This window comes from Gossypium hirsutum, chromosome A12, assembly GCF_007990345.1.
Source record: "Gossypium hirsutum isolate 1008001.06 chromosome A12, Gossypium_hirsutum_v2.1, whole genome shotgun sequence".
NCBI lineage: Eukaryota > Viridiplantae > Streptophyta > Magnoliopsida > Malvales > Malvaceae > Gossypium > Gossypium hirsutum.
The window spans coordinates 81,336,127-81,354,881 of NC_053435.1; the positions used below are offsets into that span (position 1 = coordinate 81,336,127).

Consider the following 18,755-nt stretch of genomic DNA (forward strand, 5'->3'; position numbering starts at 1 on the left):
CACTTCATATCTGGCCTTCTGACTTGGGTTAGCTGGGTATTAGCCAATACTGCTTTATCTATCGAAAGCCTCTGCCCTTCATCCCATTCCCGTTTTTCTTAAGACTGATCAATTTCTGTCTTTGAGATACAGCTGTAATTCAGCTCAGAAACCTCGACCCTTCTGAGTGGCGGGGTAATCTCGTTGCTTTACTTGTCTGTCAACCTCGATCCCTTTTGCTAACTTGAAGCTAACACTTCCTATCTGCTCAACTCTTGGCGGTAACTTAGCTGAATTTTTTAATCTCAAATACCTTTCAGACCTGACATCTCTTCTTCGTCTAGACTTCGCGATATATCGTCAACATAGACTTCGATCTCCTTGTGCATCATGTCGTGAAACAAAGTCACCATAGTCTTTGATACGTTGCTCCCGCATTTCAATCCGAAGGCATACTGTAACAGAATGTTCCCATAAGTATGATTGGTTTTCTCATGTCTCCAGGTGCATCTTTATTTGATTGTATCCAGAGAAACGTCCATAAAGAAACAATGAATACCCGCCGTGTTATCTACCAAGTATCATGTGAGGCAGTGGAAAGTTGTCCTTTGGACTAGCCTTGTTCAAATCCCTATAATCACACACATTCGTACCTTTCCATCTTTTTGGGAACAGGGACGATGTTGGCTACCCAATCCGAATACTTGACCTCTTGTAAGAACCAGCGTCGAATTGTCTTTTGACTCTTCTCTTATTTTCACACAATGTCAGGTCTCATTCTCCTAGCTTCTGTTGAACGGGTTACAATCCTCTTTATGGCAACGATGCACCACAATGTTAGTACTTAGCCCAGGCATATCTTGGTACGACCACGCGAAAACATCCTTGAACTCTCGAGCAAATTAATGAGGTCTTGCCTTGTCTTTGCGGTGATTTCAGTTCCAATTTTCACCTCCTTTCCTCCTCTAGGCTCACTATTTCTAATGATTCCCTATGAGGTAGGATATGCTTATCCTCTTGTTCCATCATTCTTAACAAGTCCGGAGATGCATCATAATCTTCGTCATTTTCAAAGTCGTGGGATCCTCTGAACACACTTCTTGCTCAAAAATAGGCTCCGTGTTTGAGGCAGCGTCGCTCATGTCATTGATATCTGAAGACCTATGAAGGCATATCAAAGAATATACCAAGAATATAAATTTATGAATATGTTTGTGCAAAGAATTACAAATGAAAGAATTATTTGTAAGACAATCAACCAAATGAAAATATAAAAAGAAAAAAAAGACTGATCAAGATGAACGTTGACATATTTCATTAAAATAATGATATTTAGGCCCCATGCCTATTTCACAAAAAATTTCTATTGTTCTAGCCAACAACAACAGGAATGTTTGAGCATTACTCTGAATAAGCCCTAAGACTACAGGATTTCTTCAGCAGTCCAATGTTAGCTCGCTTCCAGGCTCATAAGGGCAGATCTCCAACAAAGCCCTCCTTTCCGTTGCTTCTATGGGTTGGTATAAACATTTTCCAACATTCCTCCCATGCCGCTACCGGACACTCCACATTCAGAATGGATTAATCCTCCCGACACAAAAGATGCAGATATGTGGGGAAAGGTTAAAGGCTCACACTTAGCTTCATGTCCATTCAAACGCGCCCTTCTTCTCTCTTGTCTCTTCTCTATTTCTTTCTTCTTCTGCTTCATGTCTGGCTTGTACCCTAAACCAAATCTATCAAACTTTCCTTCGGCATTGGTGCCTCAATCCTTCCCTGAAGATATTTTCCCAATCCTTTCCCGGGTAAGGCTCCTCTTCCTACCATCAATCGCAATCCCATCTCAGTGGTCCTGGATATTTTCGGTACTGGAATTCTATTTCCCTCCGCAATAAACATCGCGTTCACAAATTCTAACGACCGAAAAGAACATTCTAGTGCCTCATCGTTGATGTCCACATAAGGTGCATCGCTAGTCATCATTGCGATAATATCCTCCTCTGCATCTATGTTACCAACCGATCCTCCATACCAACTTCACCTTCTGATGTAATGATGAAGGTACTGCCCCTGCTGAGTGTATCCACGGTCTCCCCAATAGACAGTTGTAGGAGGGTTTAATATCCATTACCAAGAAATCCACCTCATAATGACTGGGCCAATCCTTAATGGTACCTCAATTCTCCCCATAACCTCCTTTTTTGTTCCATCAAATGCCCTTACTATGCTCTGGCATGCTTTCATGTGCGAACTGTCTATTGGTAATCGACTAAGAGTGGACAAAGGCAATACATTTAGTGCGATCCATTATCAACCAAGGCCCCCGGGAGTGTGTACCCTTTGCATCGGACAGTAACATGTAGGGCTTTAGTAGAACCTCTTCCTCCGATGGTATTTCATCATCACTGAAGAAGATAAAATTGTCAGCACCAATATTGTTGATCAGCCGATCCAGCTTGTTTACCGAAATATCGTCAGCCACATATGTTTCGTTTAGCACCTTTAATAGTGCATTCCGATGTACTTCCGAGTTTAAGAGTAAAGCTAATACAGAAATGCGGGCTGGCTGTTTGTGTAGTTGCTCCACAACACTGTATTCACTGTGTTTCAAAAACTTCAAAACTCCTTTGCCTCCTCTTCTTTTATTGGTTCATTTACCAATGGTTCAACTTCTACTGCCTTCCCTTTCCTCTGTTCTTTCTTCCAATTCTCTTCCCTGGACGACTCTGCTTGAGCGTCATATCTTTTTCCATTGCGCGTGTAAGAACCTGTTTCCTGATTTCTTTCTGCTTCTTTTCCCAAAACGGTCACATTACACCCGTAATTCCACGGCACCATTTGTTATCCCTATAAGAGAAATTTGATGGTTTCTGGATTACAATTTTCGGTGTTACCTGGCCCTAACCTCATTACCCTTAGGGCGTGAGATAATGACCACAGGATGATTTGGAGCCTTTGTTCCCAACTCTGTCGCGCATATGCTCCTCATTTCTTTCGCATCTTCGTAAAACCTCATCTCTTTGTTATCCATCATGCTTTGAACCAAAGCCTTAAATCCTTCACATTCTTGGATTTCGTGCCCTGTTTTATGGTGAAATTCACAATAATTTCCCATCTCATGCCCTTCCTCAGAATCTGAAATAACCAAACCTCTTTTCGCCATTTCTTTCCAGACCCGTTTCAATGGAGTTTTTACTTCAGCAATGTCAGTCTTGACTTCTTCTCCCGTACCTTCGCTAACCATATTCACCCCTTATCTGCGTGATTAGGTAACGGATTCTTTGCGTTAGGTGAGTCGTCAAGTTTGACAACACCTAAATTGATAAGTCCTTCTACTACCTTCTTGAAGGCAGTACAATTTTCTATCGAGTGCCCAGAAATTCCCGCATGATAATCACATTGCGCGTTCGTATCATACCATTTTGGATACGGAGGTTGTAGAGGACTCAAGTAACGAGGAGCAACAACATGTGCATCGAATAAAGTCTGATACAACTCCTTGTATGACATCGGGATTGGCGTGAATTGGGGCTTTTCAGTAGTTTGCCTAGCTCCTGACTCTTGTCTTGATGATCCCTGTTGATTAGCAACCACTTTCTTTGGTTGATTCACGGTAATTGACCTACCATAAGCATTCACATTATTCACTTCATTTTCTCTTTTCCTCGGGGGTGCCCTCCTATTATTTTCTCCTCCATCTATTTTTCCACTTTTAATGGCATGCTCAATCATTTCACCATTCATGATTATATCCGAGAAATTTTTTGAAGCGCTTCCCAACATGTGAGTGATGAACGGGGCTTTCAAAGTGTTAATAAAAAGCGTCGTCATCTCCTTTTCCAAAAGCGGTGGTTGCACTTGAACTGCCACCTCTCGCCACCTCTGCGCATATTGTCTGAAGCTTTCGTTCGATTTCTTCTCTAGATTTTGCAGAGTTATCCTGTCAGGCATCATTTCTGAGACATGATTGTACTGTCTCAGGAAAGCCTGTGCTAAATCCCTCCAAGTAGCAATTTTGGCTCGGCTCAGCTGATTGTACCACTTGACGCTGCTCCCGTAAGACTTTCCTGAAAGCAATGTATTAATAATTGATCATTATTAATATGCCCCGTCATTCTTCTACAAAACATAGTAATATGGGATCCTGGGCAACTAGTCCCGTTGTATTTTCAAATTCCGGCATCTTAAATTTGTAAGGGAGCACCAAGTCAGGAACCAAGCTCAGATCCTTTGCATCTATTCCATAGTTTCAATGCTTTCTATTGCCCTAAACTTCTCTTCTATCCATTTCCATTTCTCCTCAAATTGTTTTGGAAATTCCTCCTTCGCCTTGTCCTTTTCAACCATCTCGTCAAGATCTGGGACAGCAATATTATTCGGGCTATCGCCAGGATTAAAGCCCGCTCCGGATTGAAAATTCATTGGGATTGAAGCATCGCCTTGGGACTGTTGGGGCCTAACCGACACAGAGGGTCTCCGCGGATGCAACTCAGTCTGTACATGTGGAGGCGTGAAACCTGGAGGATAGAGTGGTTCACCATTGTTTTCTTCTTCACTAACAATCACAGGCCCTTTACCCTTATCTACTCCCTTCAATAATTGCGTCATCTTAGCCACCAGATCATTTTGGGACTCCTCCATCTTTTGTACCATGTCACGCTGAATCTTTTCTATTTGCTCTTTCATTTGCGCCTGCAACTGGTCTTGCATTTCTCTTTGAAGTCGCTCTAGCTTCTCCAACCTTTGGTCCATAATTTTTGTCTTTGCTCGGGTGCCGTAACTTTGTTGGTTTTCCAGGTTAACTGAAATGATTTTATTCGATTAGGTTTTTTAATGGTCATTAATGCATATGATGTGATGCAATGCATGAAAAAGAATGCAAAGAAAAAGAGGCACTGATTCTAATTCAACTTCATTAGAAAACTTTACTAGATAAAGAGTTTCTTTACATAAATAGACTACATATATGGCTTTGCCCTCACACTCAAAGCCTTAACCTTTCTAAGAAGCCAAGCTAACTCTCGGCCCCTGTCGGACTCTAACTCATACTTCAAACTTAATAGATCAGCCTGAACCGCTAGAGTTTGCAGATGATCAGCTACCTCGCGCACTTGAGTCACCGCCTCTCCCATAATATAATCTCTTTCTCCAATCTGCTCTTGAGACCGACGGAATTGTTTTGCCACTGCTCATTATTTCTTCCAGAAGCTCTATCCGGATTTCACTATTTGCAATGCTTCTCTAGCCCTTCTATTTGTCCTTTTAATTCTTCAATTTTGTCTAAGCTCGCCCTTAATTCAACCGTAGCATTACGATTACGTACTGGTGAAGCGATCTTTCTAGTTCAGTTATCCGGACCTTCAACTCCGTCTTCTCGTCTTGGCATCTAGTAGACTCTTTCCCAAGGCGACTTCTCGAGCCGAGTATCCTGGAATTTCTTTTCCCATTGATTAGCTTTCGTCTTTTCCTCCTGAATTTCTTGTCGCCATTGTTCTGGCGTTTTACCCAAGCCAGCAGCTCTTACCGACCTACGCAACTTCTTGTAATCTGTCTTCAGGCTGTCCAAATCTTCTTCTGCCTTGTTCTTTCCTTTCTCAATTGTTGGCCTCTAACTTTGAATGTCCACATCCAGTCCTAACTGCATTTTTTCTTCCTCTAGTTGTTCTATCTTCTTCCCCAATTCTAAACTCCTTTTTTCGAATTCTTGTTTGATGATTTCTATCTCAGAAGGCAAGACTTGTAAGTGTTCCTCTAAAGATCGAGCCGTTTCTGAATTTGACGCCGGGATGTTGTCGTTGATCCTTTGATCACGCCACTGACCATACTCGGGGGTAATTGTCGGACCCACGGCTAAGATCTTCATTCGACGAGTCTGGTTCCAGGCACTAGATATTTCTCGAACCTTCTTCTTGTAATTGTCCTCCCTATAGGAAAAATCACTATAAGCCAACCCCTGCGTTGCGGTATGAATTGTCGTGATCTATACTGTCTTGAACGAGTAGAGGAGCATATCCATAGCCCCCATATCCGAGCAGCGGAACCCAGTCAAAATCTCCACATCGGTACAATATCTCATCAGGAATTAACCAAGGAGCCCTCCATTCAATATCTTCATCTGGAGATTCTGGAGTATCTCTATCCATTTTTCTTCTGAAATATCATCCCGTCTTGGCGTGGCCACCAATTCTCCTAGAGGGGAGTAGCTATCGGAGAATACCCGATAAGAGACCTTTTCGACTTTCCAGAAGTGGCTTGGAACCATGCCAATAAGAGCTGCGCGCATCCAATAAACCTTCCCTCCCCTGCTTTCGACACGCATTCAGGATCTAAAAGTTTCAGCGAGTATTGCCGGAACCGGTGTAACCCTTTACTAAGCCGATCAAACAAATCAGATACAGCCTCGTCTATGTGTCCTAAAGCTTTGGGGAAAACCACTAGTCCATAGATACCTAAAGCGAAGACATCGACCCTTTTCTTTAAGTCAGGATGTACAAGCACCAAATCTCGCAAACTTTTCCAAGGAACACATTTACTGTCGCCCTTCTGTTGGATCCGGGCAGCGACCCACTGCTCGCTCATCCCAGTGATGTTCATTAATTTCTTTAACAACGGAGGGACACAGCAGCTCTGGAATAAGCTTGTCGACTTGAATCTTTGGGCACCGAAGCAAGGTCGTATACTCCTCCACAGTAGGCGTCAAATCTACCTTCCCAAAAGTGAAACAACTGTAGGCAGGATTCCAAAACTGAGCAAGGGCTCGGAATAAATACTTGTCCACTTTGACACTAAGCAGATAAGGTAGGTCACCGTAGTTACAATAGAACAGCTGCTTGGCCTCGACATCCCATTGATCCCAGACTTCTTTCATTTCTCGAAGGTCATTCTGGATTACACTGATACGGGTAAAATCCCACAATTCTGACACGTACCCTTCGGTAAGACTATCGCCTTTCTCCCGTTGTGTCGTTTCAGCCCATATTCGCACAGCCGCATTATCCTCTACTTTATCAACAAACCCCTTTTCCATGATAAGCTTTCTACCAAGAAACTGAACGTAAATCGACACCTCTTTTAGAATGAAGATGCCATGCAATCACAAACAAAGTAAATTAGCATTAAACACAGAATAAGATTTAAAATAAGCGACAATAAATACAACATTCATTTAGGTAAGCACTAAAAATTTGGAGTAGCTCTACCTAAGTCGGTTCCTATGGCTCATTACATGTGGTTTGGTTCTAAAGTAGGGTACCTGAACCAGCAAATTCCTCGATCCTCACCCATTATAGGCTCATACGGACCAAGTTCGATTCAGGGGATACATTTCCCTATGGCCATGCGGAGATGAAAATCTCACGAAGACATAGGTACGGATGTATCCCGAAAGCGATTCACTATCCCATGCGGAGGTGAAAACCTCACGAAGGCGTAGCTTCTCACTCCCACTTAAAAGGGTGTGACCAACGGTCATGCAATGCAATGCAGAAGATATAAAATTAAAATACAAAACCTGATAAAACTATAACTCAAAACAAATGAAATGCAATGAGAGGATCGTAATTTAAACCAAATTTTCAACTTTCGACAAAAAGACAAGAAATAATCAACTCGTGGCTTGACTCTCTTATTTAGTCCCCAGCGGAGTCGCCAAGCTGTTGACACCATTTTTTTGGATGAAAACGGGGTCGACTTGGATTTTGAAAAATGAAAACGGGAGTCGCCACCAATCTTTTTTGATGAGGTGTGATCGGGTCACCTCGAAAAGTGGTTGTTTTTAATAAACATTTATTTTATTAAAACAACGATTTTGGTCTGCGAAATTCAGAAAACGGGTTCGGGAGTCGGTTACGCACGAGGAAGGTTAGCACCCTCGATACGCCCAAAATTGGTACCTGGTTGATTACTTAATGTCTTGTGTCGAAAATTAAAAACTCGAAAGAATTAAAAAATACGATCCTTGTATTGAAACGTTGAAAATTTTCAGGAAAAGGGAATATTTCACATTATTCGAGAAAGAGAATCATATCCAGTAAGTTAGGACACAATGTCTCAAATTCCCGATACGCGGATGAAAAATGCTTATTTAAAAGATATTTTATTATCTTGGTTTAGAAATAATCAGGCCCAGTAAGTTAGGCACGATCTTTTCTTAATTCCCGAGATCGTTTAAAACTTGAGTTTGAAAAGATTCGTGTTTTAGATTTATTATGAAATCGAAACCCATTAAGTTAGAGTACGATCCTTTAAATCTAAACACAAATATTTTTTAAACAAATTTTTATCGAGTAAAATAAAACACGAAATCGTAGTAAAAAATGTGAAACAAATTACATTGTTTATACGTGAAAATCATAATAATAAAAAATAAAAAATATACGAGCAATAGCAACGATATAAAATAAATAAAAGTCATACCTACAATCATATAAAATAACAATATATATAATCAAATAAATTAAACATCATTCAAAATAATAACGAAAATGAAATAAATAATAAAATACAATTAAATATAAAGGATATATATAGACATAAACTAAAATATGTATATTATAAATTACAAAATGTATAAAGTATATTTAATATATAAGAAGCGATATAGTATATAAAAATATGTACATATATATGGTGTATAAAACTATGGAATATGAAAATAATAAAATACATATAAAGTAAGTACATATGTGTGAAAATAAAAATATGTATGTACAAATTAAAGTTTAAAAATAATGAAAATATACGTATGTATACGAATAAATACGTTAATTTTGATACATGTTTAAAATATATTGAAAATGTATATATGTTTATGTAAATTAAGATATACAAAAATATGTATGTACGTACATATAAAATATATATATATTATAAAATAAAAATATGTATGTATATAAATTAATAGTAAATGTGTATATACGATTATAAAAAAGTATATTTAAACTATAAAGATATGTAAATATGTATATATTAGAAAATGAAATATATAATGTATAGATATATACATAGTTGAAAATATATAACTATATAAGTATATATGTATAAAAAATGTAGTATATCACAAAATATATGCATGTATATTATATGTCCGAAATCTAATAAATAAACATAAAATAATAATAATAATAATAATAATAAAGTTAACAAAAATTGACAAATAATAAAATATGCTAAAAAGGGGCCTTAAATCGAAATGAAATAAAACATATAGGGCCAATTCGAAATAAAGGAAAACGAAAGGGATCCAATTGTGACGCGCGTAAAAAAGGGAAGGACCGAAACAGAAAATAAACCCAAAATCCCAAAACGCAGCACCTCAATGGACTAAAATAAAAAAAATAAAATGTTAGGGCTAAATCAAAATAAAATAAAACAACAAAATAGGACCAAATTGAAACACGCCGCGAATCAGAGGGACTGCGCGCATAAATTGCCCAAAAAACTAAAACACGCGGATCCTTCGGGTCGGGTCGGGTCGACGCGCGGATCCCCCTTTGCAAAACGGCGCCGTTTTGTGTTTAGTATAAATAATAAGAAAACCCAAAAAAAATCAAATCTGTTTCATCTTAAAAAAAAACAGAGAGAGAGAGCTCTCTCCTCTCTCATCTCCCTCCCCAGAATCCGGCCGCCGGTCCGGCCCGGCCTCCGGCGTAGCACCGCCGCGTGCGGTGGCCGACGCCTCAAAATCGGATCTTTTTGATCCTAGTTCAAAGTTGAGTGCCTCTTAGGCACGGATCTGGGGCCGAATCTCGTGAAACAAAGGCCCAAAGACCCGAAAAAGGGCGAAACCGCTCGCCTTCCTCCACGTCCGGCGCGGTGCAGGTAAAAAGGTAAAAAGCCTTCTCCTTTATTATTTTTCTTTATGTTTTCAAGTTAAAAATAAATAAATAAACTTGAAAGAAATGAAAACAGTAAGCAAAAGAAAAGATAAAACTGAGCAAAAATGTTCAACCTTTTTTTCTGTTCTTTTTTATAAAAATCGAGGCCGAACCCCTTTTACATTCTCATTCCTTTCCTTATATAACCGATTATACTGCCTATTTTTCTATTTCTATTATTTTTTGTTTTTGCCTCTGCTTGCGTGTTTGTTTCTCTCCTTGCAGGTGGAGCAGGTAGACGTTAATGGAGCAAGTGGGTGAGGGGATGTGCGGCGCGGCAGTGGCAGAGGGCAAGTGGCTGAGACGGTGCAGAGGAGTTGGTGAGAAGGCCCTAGGTGCGGCGCACCTAGGGTTGCTGCTGTTTTTTCTTTTTCTTTTCTGAACATGAGTTAGGGTAGTTGGGTGTATTGGGTTTGGGCTGATTGGGCTAGTTGGGCTGTCTTGTAATGGGTCTTGGGTTCTTTTGTTAGTGGGCCGGGCAGAAATTTGGGCTTGTACAGTAGTTATTAAATCCGTTTAGTTAATTTTAATTACTAGTCTTGTACTATGTGTACAATTGTAGATTTAATCCATATTTTTCAACTAGATCATTCTAAGTTCTTATACTTTTTTAATTTAAAATTTTAATCCTTAACACAAATGATAGTTATTAATCTATTAACTAAAAATTTAGTGAGTAATATGTTAAAATAATAAGCTGATAATATATTACACATATTGTTGATACTAAGTAGCAGCAAAAATTTTGTATCCATTTTTCATGATATTATGTATGAATCAGATATATCATAGCAAATTCTTTAGAAAAATGTGTCCTCCACAATGAAATTTGATAAGTGAGACTTCGAGTAAGTGTTTACATAATTTTCTTCTGTCCGAATAAATGATTCATTGAAATAATGAGTTACCATTGATATCGACACATAATTTGTTTGTTGAATCAAAATTTAAAAATAGCAGAATTAACTTAATGAATTCAATAGTTTTCGTTTGACGAGGACTGAAATTTTAAAATTAAAAATGTACAGAGACTAACAATGACAAAAAAAAAATTAAAGATTAAATCCACAGATTTGTAAAGTACAGGGACTAATAGCAAAATTTTAACTTAAATTTTAACTTATAACCATAATTAGACCTAGCTGCATAAAGCGGGACTCACAAATGGCAATTCACCGCCACCCCACTTCTCAAAATAAGAAAAATATTGAATATTTTAAAATTGGGGGTACCTTAAAATCAGAACCCTAACCCTAATTTCCTTAAATTTGCCCCCGATCCCAAATTCCGTTCAGACGAAACCCAGAAAATATCCAATTTCAGATCAAAATCAACAGTTATGGAAGATCATCGAATTAGCAAAGACGATATTAGCAACAACAACAACAACGTTAATCCGAGGCAATTGCAGCTATTCGTTAAACTTGTAAATGGCCAAACGTTATCGCTTCAATTCTCCTCCCCACAAGTCCAAGTCGGTTCCGTCAAGCGTCAAATTCAGGAAATCACGAAAATCCCAATCAATTTCCAGCGCCTGATTCGCGGCCATCAGCTCAAGGACGATTCTGTAATTTCTCACCCCGATGCTACCCTCAACCTCTCTTTCAGCCTTCTCGGTGGCAAAGGAGGTTTCGGATCGCTGCTACGTGGCGCAGCCACAAAGGCCGGGCAGAAAAAGACGATCAATTTCGAGGCTTGCCGTGATATGAGCGGAAGAAGGCTGAGGCACGTGAATGGAGAAGAGGCTGGAGGCGTGGAAGGCGGAGGAGGAAGAGAGGAAATTGGAGAAGATGGCGGAGGATTTTATAAAGAAAAAGGCGAAAAATGGGAAAAAAAGGGGTTGGAGATGGAGAAGCCGAGAAGTATGTGGCGAAGTACAGGGAGCAATCAGCAAGGTGTGTGGCGGTGGTTGAAGAATCCGTTAAGGCGGCGTGCCTAGGAAAGCGGAAGGCGGTTCCAGGCGGAGCTGACCCTAAAAGGTTAAAGATTTGGTAAGTCTTATCAAGATCATTTAAGATTATTGCTATTTTCAAAATTTGAGTTAATGGATTACTTATTGTCATTTGTTTCGAAAAATATAGAGAATATGGATCAAATCTACTCATAGTACAAGACTAGTAATTGAGTTTAACCAAACGAATTTAGCTGCTACTATTTGGTTTGGGACTAAAATTTCTAATTTTGAAAAGTAGAAGAACTAAAATTGATAGGGACTAAATCCACAACTTTCGCAAAGTACTAATAGCAGATTTTAACCATTATTTAATTTGTTTGTAAGATTAGGTTATGGATTTCTTTTTAATATTTGGGATATTTATTAGTTTTTTGTTTGCTTTTCTTGTTTTGACTAGGATGGGAAAGAGGAAATTAAATGAGAGTGATAGTGATAATGGCAGTGATGATGAAGATAGTGAAGATGACGAGGAAGCTGAAAAATCTGTAGTTTTGAACAATGGGAATAATTCGGATTCTAGTAAGGGAACTGAGGGGAGTTCCGGTTCGGTTTATAAGAGAAGATCTGATGTGGAATTCTCAGGTGGAGTATCGAGTGAGAGTGGTTCCGAGGAAGAGAAAGACATTTTTCCACTGCAAAACTCGAAATCCGGTGGGGAAGATGTGCTCAATGTAGAAAATGATAAGGTTGAAGTTGAAGCAATGCAACCCGAGATACCGGAAAATAATGGAACTAAAACCGAAGATCAGAAGGAAATAGTTAGTCAGGGTGCCGATGTTCCAGTTCAAGAAAATGAAGGAGTCGGGATCAAATTGATAGATAGAGTCAATGGTTGTTCTGATGTGAAATCAGAATTTCATGGAGAAACGGTAGTTTCAAACACTAACGTGGCTATACCTGAAAAGCCATTGAACTTTGATGACTTCAATTCGCCGCAAGAGATGGAGGTATGCACTCGAAGTTCTTTTCCTGTTCCTGCTTTCCATGTAGGCTTAGGTTGTTTGAGGGAATGTGTTTAGACTTTTGAGAGCAAGAATTGCAAAGAAAGGATTTGTGAACTAATGCTGCCTTCTTTGCACTATTGCTCTCATCGGTTTATATACATACTAGACGGAAGTTAAAATTTAAAAATAGAAAAGCTTTCAATGTACTCTTCGATCATGTACCTAAATGAGTACGGTATTAACTTGTTGCAAGTTTATCAAATGCTTTCCTTTAGTCCAAGCTTAAATCGGGTCATAGGCATAGTTATATGTAATGTAATTTATCGTACTCTTCGATCATCCGTTTTATAACGCTTATTGTGATTTGGGTGCTAACTTTTTTCGTCGTATTATAGGTTCTTGGGTTGGAGAGGTTGAAATCAGAACTGCAGGCTCGTGGTCTAAAATGCGGCGGTACTTTGCAAGAACGAGCTGCTCGGCTTTTCCTGCTAAAGTCTATCCCTTTGGATAAGCTTCCAAAGAAGTTGCTTGCAAAGAAATGAAAACCAATGTTGTAAGGCTTCATTTAACCTCATAGTAGTATTAAGGAGTTTCTTTTTGTCAAAATATGAAATGTGTGCGTGTTTATATATATCATGTTCTGTTTAACTTTTATAACATGGTACTTGTGAGCCGAAACCTCATTATGTATGGAAATTGCTTCGATAAAATCGAATATTGCCAGGGATAGGTTGCACGTTAACATACTTATTCTACTCTCTTGAATGCATAAAAGAATAAGAACTATTATGCCTACTGTGATTGCATACAATACAATACAAGAAGTGTTCATTCGTAATATATCAAGCAGGGTTGGTGTTTGGAGTAGCATACTCGGCCGGTGGAGATTTCCGGCACACAGGGCACGTAGAGTTCATTCGTAGCCATTCATCAATACATTCTGCATGGAAGCAGTGTTTGCATTCTGGTATGCACCTGATAGTGTCTTTGCTAAGGTATTCAGATAAGCATATAGGGCAAGTGCTGTCGTTGGGGCCAGGTATTCTCCGGCTCTCACCGAGCACCAGCTTTTCGTATGATTCGATTGTGGATTCATCCAGCCCTGTTTCGACAACCGCAGGTTGTGGCAGCACTGCCGCAGGTCTGTTGTTCTGTTGCATGGGGCTTTCCCCAGCATCATTGCGACTGCTGAAGCAGCATGCGAAGAGGGCGATCCCGGTTGCGCACGCAAGTGCCGGTACAGCAATTGACAAGCAGATGATCCCGAAAACTCTAAGACCATTACCTGTTTGGCCTGAAATATGATACCAAAAGGAAAATTTGACATTGTATTAGATCAAATGCTAATTGGAAGATGGAAATACAATATTAACATTTGGCTAACTTTATTATTGCGGATCTGTTAATAATTGGATTGGATTTACGGTTGAATAACTAAAAATTTTATAAAAATTATAAAATTGGTTCAATCATTGATTTTTTTTCTGGTTTTTTTTATTGATTTCAAATAATTTGCTCAAAAATCAGTTCAACTCCTATATTTTGGTTGGTATATTTGTCAGTTTTTGACCGCTCGAACGAGACAGTTTAGTTCGATTCAAATAACATTGGTTATTACCATAGCATATCAATGATTTTCTTTACAACTTTAATTTATGATGATAATGGAGCGGAGTAAAAGCAGATATTGTTAAATCTTTCACTATTTTACTATTAGTATATTCTATCTCTACTTTCATCTCCCTTAAAATTTTATGGTTATTTTCATAAATATTAGGTATATTCATATTCATTTTGCTTTAAGAATGTTTTATGAATATTTCACTTAAACATATAGAAGTAAAATGATAATTTTAAATATTATGAGGGATAGGGTAGGGTTCGTAAATAAGCTATTCGAATTTTGTTATCTAAGCTTGGAATCTAGTAAGCTTTCTTCTATTAATGGAAATGGTTAATGGACTATTCTCAAAAGCAAAATGCAACATAATTATTTGAATCGGATCAAATCGATCAAGGCATTGGTTTGAATAGAAGCATTAGATTAATTGGCCCATAAATTCATATAAATTAGCTAAATCAAAGTAAAAACTTAATTGAATTGATTAGTTATTTTTTACTAATTTTTTAATTATATTTTTATTCAAAACATACTATCTGATAACCTATCCAACTCGTAGATAATTTCTGACTTTTCATTGCATTACTAATTTAATATACAACACATTATCTTGTTTTAGCCGTACTATATGAGAGAAATGACGTCATACTTATATATATATATATATATATAAATATAAAAATTAAGCCCCTCATTGTAGTTGACATTAGAATAAATGGGTTAATCTCTATAGTCTTAACAACGATAACATAAAATAATGCAATTACATCATCGTATAGTAAAGTTAAATAAACTCCAAAAAATAAAAACTCTAAAGTCAAATCTCAAAAAATAAAAATACTAAAGTCAAACTTCAAAAATAAAAAATCTAAAGTCAAATAACACTAGAAATCTACTCCATTCGTAAAAGCCACTCATTTATTTATTTATTTATTTTAATTAAGTCCAAGATAAAAACCATAACGGGTTGAAGTAATCCCACATATCTTCATTCTCACGGCTTTCTCAATTTTATTATTAAATGAGTTGATTGAAACATTAATTCTAGCCTAACGATGTTGAATTAATCATGAAAAAAGATATGTGATGTTAGTGGAAATGTAAAAATGTCTAATTCAGATTTTAGTCCTCCTATCATATCAAAATATGGGATTTAATCTCTAATAAGGTTCTTCTTTGTTGTTAAAGTGATAACTAGAAGCAAACCATATTCAACCAATGATAAATTTACATGTCGGACTATTAGTTGTTATTAAAGTCGTGATGTAGGTTTTATTATTGTTATTCAATCACAGAGTCAAGCTCGCGTGAAAATATAATTAACTGTGTTCAAGTAAATTTACATGTCAATTGAATGCTTAAGGCTAACTAAAAAATATCAACAACTAACTGTGTTATCAATCTGGAAATACTAATAACATTATAAAAATAAGGGGAAAATCTCAAAATTATACGTGAATTTTGATTTAATGTGCAAATATATACATGAGCTTTAATTTGGTGTAATTATACATGTGAAACTCTAATTGTGATTCAAATGTATATTTAAAACTTTAATTTTGATTTAATCATACACATTTAAAGAAATAAATACATCAATTTATTTTTATATTAGATAAATAGAATTTATGTATGCAATATGTAAACATAAAATGATGTTATATCAATAATTGTGTTAATAATTTATAAGAACCGGATCACATCAGATTTTCATGTATAAAATTGCACAAAATCAAAGTTCATGTAAACAATTACACATTAAACTATAGTTCATGTATAATTTTGATATTTATTCTTAAAATTAAATGACTAAATTATGTTAGAGTAAAGTAAAGGGATTAAATGCAAACCGAGCATGCCAACTCAGCTTACCATGTAATGACAAATGACTTCATTTTAATGAAGTCTTTCTAGAAATTAGATCTTGGTTTTAATCTCGAGGAAGACATGGTATTAAGTTTTGGGGTTTAGTTAAAATTTTTAAAAATTTTGAAAAAAATATTAATGAGAATTTTCAAAAGGTTCAAAGGTTTTAGTAAATTTTTTAAAAAAAAAATTTGAAGCCCTTAAATTTTTTAGGGGGCGAAGACTTTCTTTAGCTCCTCTTATGTTTCGATTCTAATTTGATCTTTGAACAACCTGATCTGATCCTACAATAATATTAACACATTGAGGGTATATCAACTCCGAACGGACAAAAAGAGTCAACTTCCCTTCAACTTTTTTTATTAACATTGAATCCTAAACTCCGTCACTTGACCCGTACCTTCTACCCTTTTATTAAAAAAAGTAGAACATGAGGGAATAAAAACTCTACCTTGTATTAAAAAAAAGAATAGAAGGATTAAAAAAATCCAACATAACAGAGGGACTAAAAACAAGATTTGACCAAATGCAAAAATGATATTATCATTGATCAAAGCTCGAAATAAAGATACTTACTTGATTCAGGTAGACGACGAAAACAATCAATTTCGTCACTATTATTGCTTTTAAACCCACAAATCCCACCTTGTGCTTCACAATCCCCACATTGAGGTACATACCAAGTCAATTGAATATCACCACCAAGTTCAGCCGTGAACTCTTCATCCTCCTTAACCGGCCACGAAACCGGAACCGGCAATGCCGCCACGACAACACGGCACGAATACGACGACACCAACGAACTCACAAGTCTCATCGAAGAAGTAGCCAACGCCGAATGCGTCGAATTACTCATACATTCAATAATATCAAACCGAGACTTGATGACTTCACTAGGACAAGTAAGGAACGTATAGTTTTCATGGAAAGGAATAACAAAAGGAGTTCCTGATATATTGAATGTAAGAAGCCGATTGGGAAGGCAATTGTTGGGGTCGTAAAGTGTTATTAGTTGATCGAGATAGTTGACATCGCGTATATAGAAGTCGCCGGAATATGGGAGGCTGAGGTAAGTTGTGCTTTGGGTTTTGCAACTGAGGTTAAAGCCGGGGTAGCCGCAGTTTTGGGGGTGTTCAGTGGTTTGTTGGTAGAAAGGGAAACGTATGGGGACTTGGTTTTGGGCACATCTGGTGATGGGACATGGTTGTGCTGTTGTTGATGTATGTAAGAGAGGGAAGAGAAAAGTGAAGAAGATGATGAAGGTATTCATGTTTAATGAGGAATGTTCATAAGGGTGGATAAATTTAAGGGAGGAATTCATTGAAGACTTTATATTAAAATAGTTTTATTACAGTAGAAAGTCAACTACTTAAAAATTAAATAAAGGGATTTTTTTTATTTTAGGTTAAATATTTAGGAGGTCTCTATTATAGGAATTGAATCAAATTAATTCTTTTTAAATGGATCAATTTTAAAATTTTACATAATCATTAGATTGCTTGTTTATGATCGGTAATTAGTATGAATTCTATAAGACTAATGGAAACGGTACATGTAAATGTTGCCTTGGGACCAAAGATAAAAGGACTGTACTCTCACAAATAAAATTTAAGTTAAGATTTTAGAAGTGAAATTGTTAAAAGGGATAATCACGAATTACAAAAAAATTAATTTTTATAAATAGTAAAATGAATATGAATGATATGTTCATCATAAAAAAAAAAACTGTGGTCCAAATGTTTTATATTACATCATAATTTCATTTCGTCAAATTCTGCATGTGGTTTTAATTTCTATACTGTTTAAAATTTGAAATTTTAATTATTTAAAAATGATTAGGGTTAAATGTTTTAGTATATTTTTAGAAGCGTGCTTAACATTTATGCCTTGTTGTGACGATGTATTGCACTTTTACAAGCTTCTGTGGGGCATGTCATTTGGATAGCAACGCCTCGTATAGAGGATAGGTAACTCCATATAGAACTTTATATGTGTACCTTTTGACATTTAAATAAATGTGAATGTTTGATCGAATTGAATGAAAATTTTTGAGTTAATCGAGTTGACGAATTATATTTTATCATCCTAATTTATTTAGAATTTTTTTTGAATTGAGTTGAGTGAGATGGAATTCGAATCGAATATATTTGTTCGAGTTAAATTAAAAAAAAATTACTTTAGGTCCTTGTAACCACTGTCATCCACCATAATCAAATTTATTATTAACTTTCATCCCCTCATAATTTATTTATTAATCTTTTATATACAAATTAGCTTATTTGCTTGCTTAGTTGCTTCAATTATATTCTAATTCTTGTCATTGTATATTTTAAAATTAAAAAATATATTAAATGTAAAAAATGTGATTTTTTAATAAAAGTTATCTTAAAGATAAAATGTGAAATTAATACCAACATAAAATTTTAACATAAATATTTTATGGCATCATCAATAATTTAATTTTAACATAAATTTATAAAGATTTAATATGATTAAACAATTAAATAATATAAATA

General features: G+C 36.5%; 2 protein-coding genes across 2 annotated transcripts; one reads left to right on the forward strand and one right to left on the reverse strand.

Moving 5' to 3' along the window:
• Window positions 1-11,016: 11,016 nt before the first annotated feature.
• Window positions 11,017-14,221, forward strand: LOC107948177 (replication stress response regulator SDE2-like). Its single transcript, XM_041082822.1, is given in 6 exon segments — window positions 11,017-11,588; window positions 11,590-11,689; window positions 11,691-11,845; window positions 12,206-12,755; window positions 13,148-13,305; window positions 13,603-14,221. Coding segments are annotated over 5 exon segments (1,347 nt in total). The 5' UTR covers window positions 11,017-11,193; the 3' UTR covers window positions 13,295-13,305; window positions 13,603-14,221.
• On the reverse strand, window positions 13,350-17,521 carry LOC107948178 (putative RING-H2 finger protein ATL21A). The gene is made up of 2 exons (XM_016882644.2): window positions 16,816-17,521; window positions 13,350-14,046 (listed from the first exon to the last, which is right to left on the reverse strand). Exons 1-2 carry the CDS (start codon window positions 17,507-17,509, stop codon window positions 13,595-13,597), a joined length of 1,146 nt encoding a protein of 381 aa, XP_016738133.1. The 5' UTR covers window positions 17,510-17,521; the 3' UTR covers window positions 13,350-13,594.
• Between the last annotated feature and the right edge of the window lie 1,234 nt (window positions 17,522-18,755).

Excerpts from the sequence above, each read along its gene's own strand:
- LOC107948178 (XM_016882644.2), bottom strand. The coding sequence starts at position 17,509 with ATGAATACCTTCATCATCTTCTTCACTTTTCTCTTCCCTCTCTTACAT. Across the intron at positions 14,047-16,815 it reads TCGTCGTCTACCTGAATCAA|GCCAAACAGGTAATGGTCTT; the intron begins GTAAGTATCTTT and ends ATCATATTTCAG.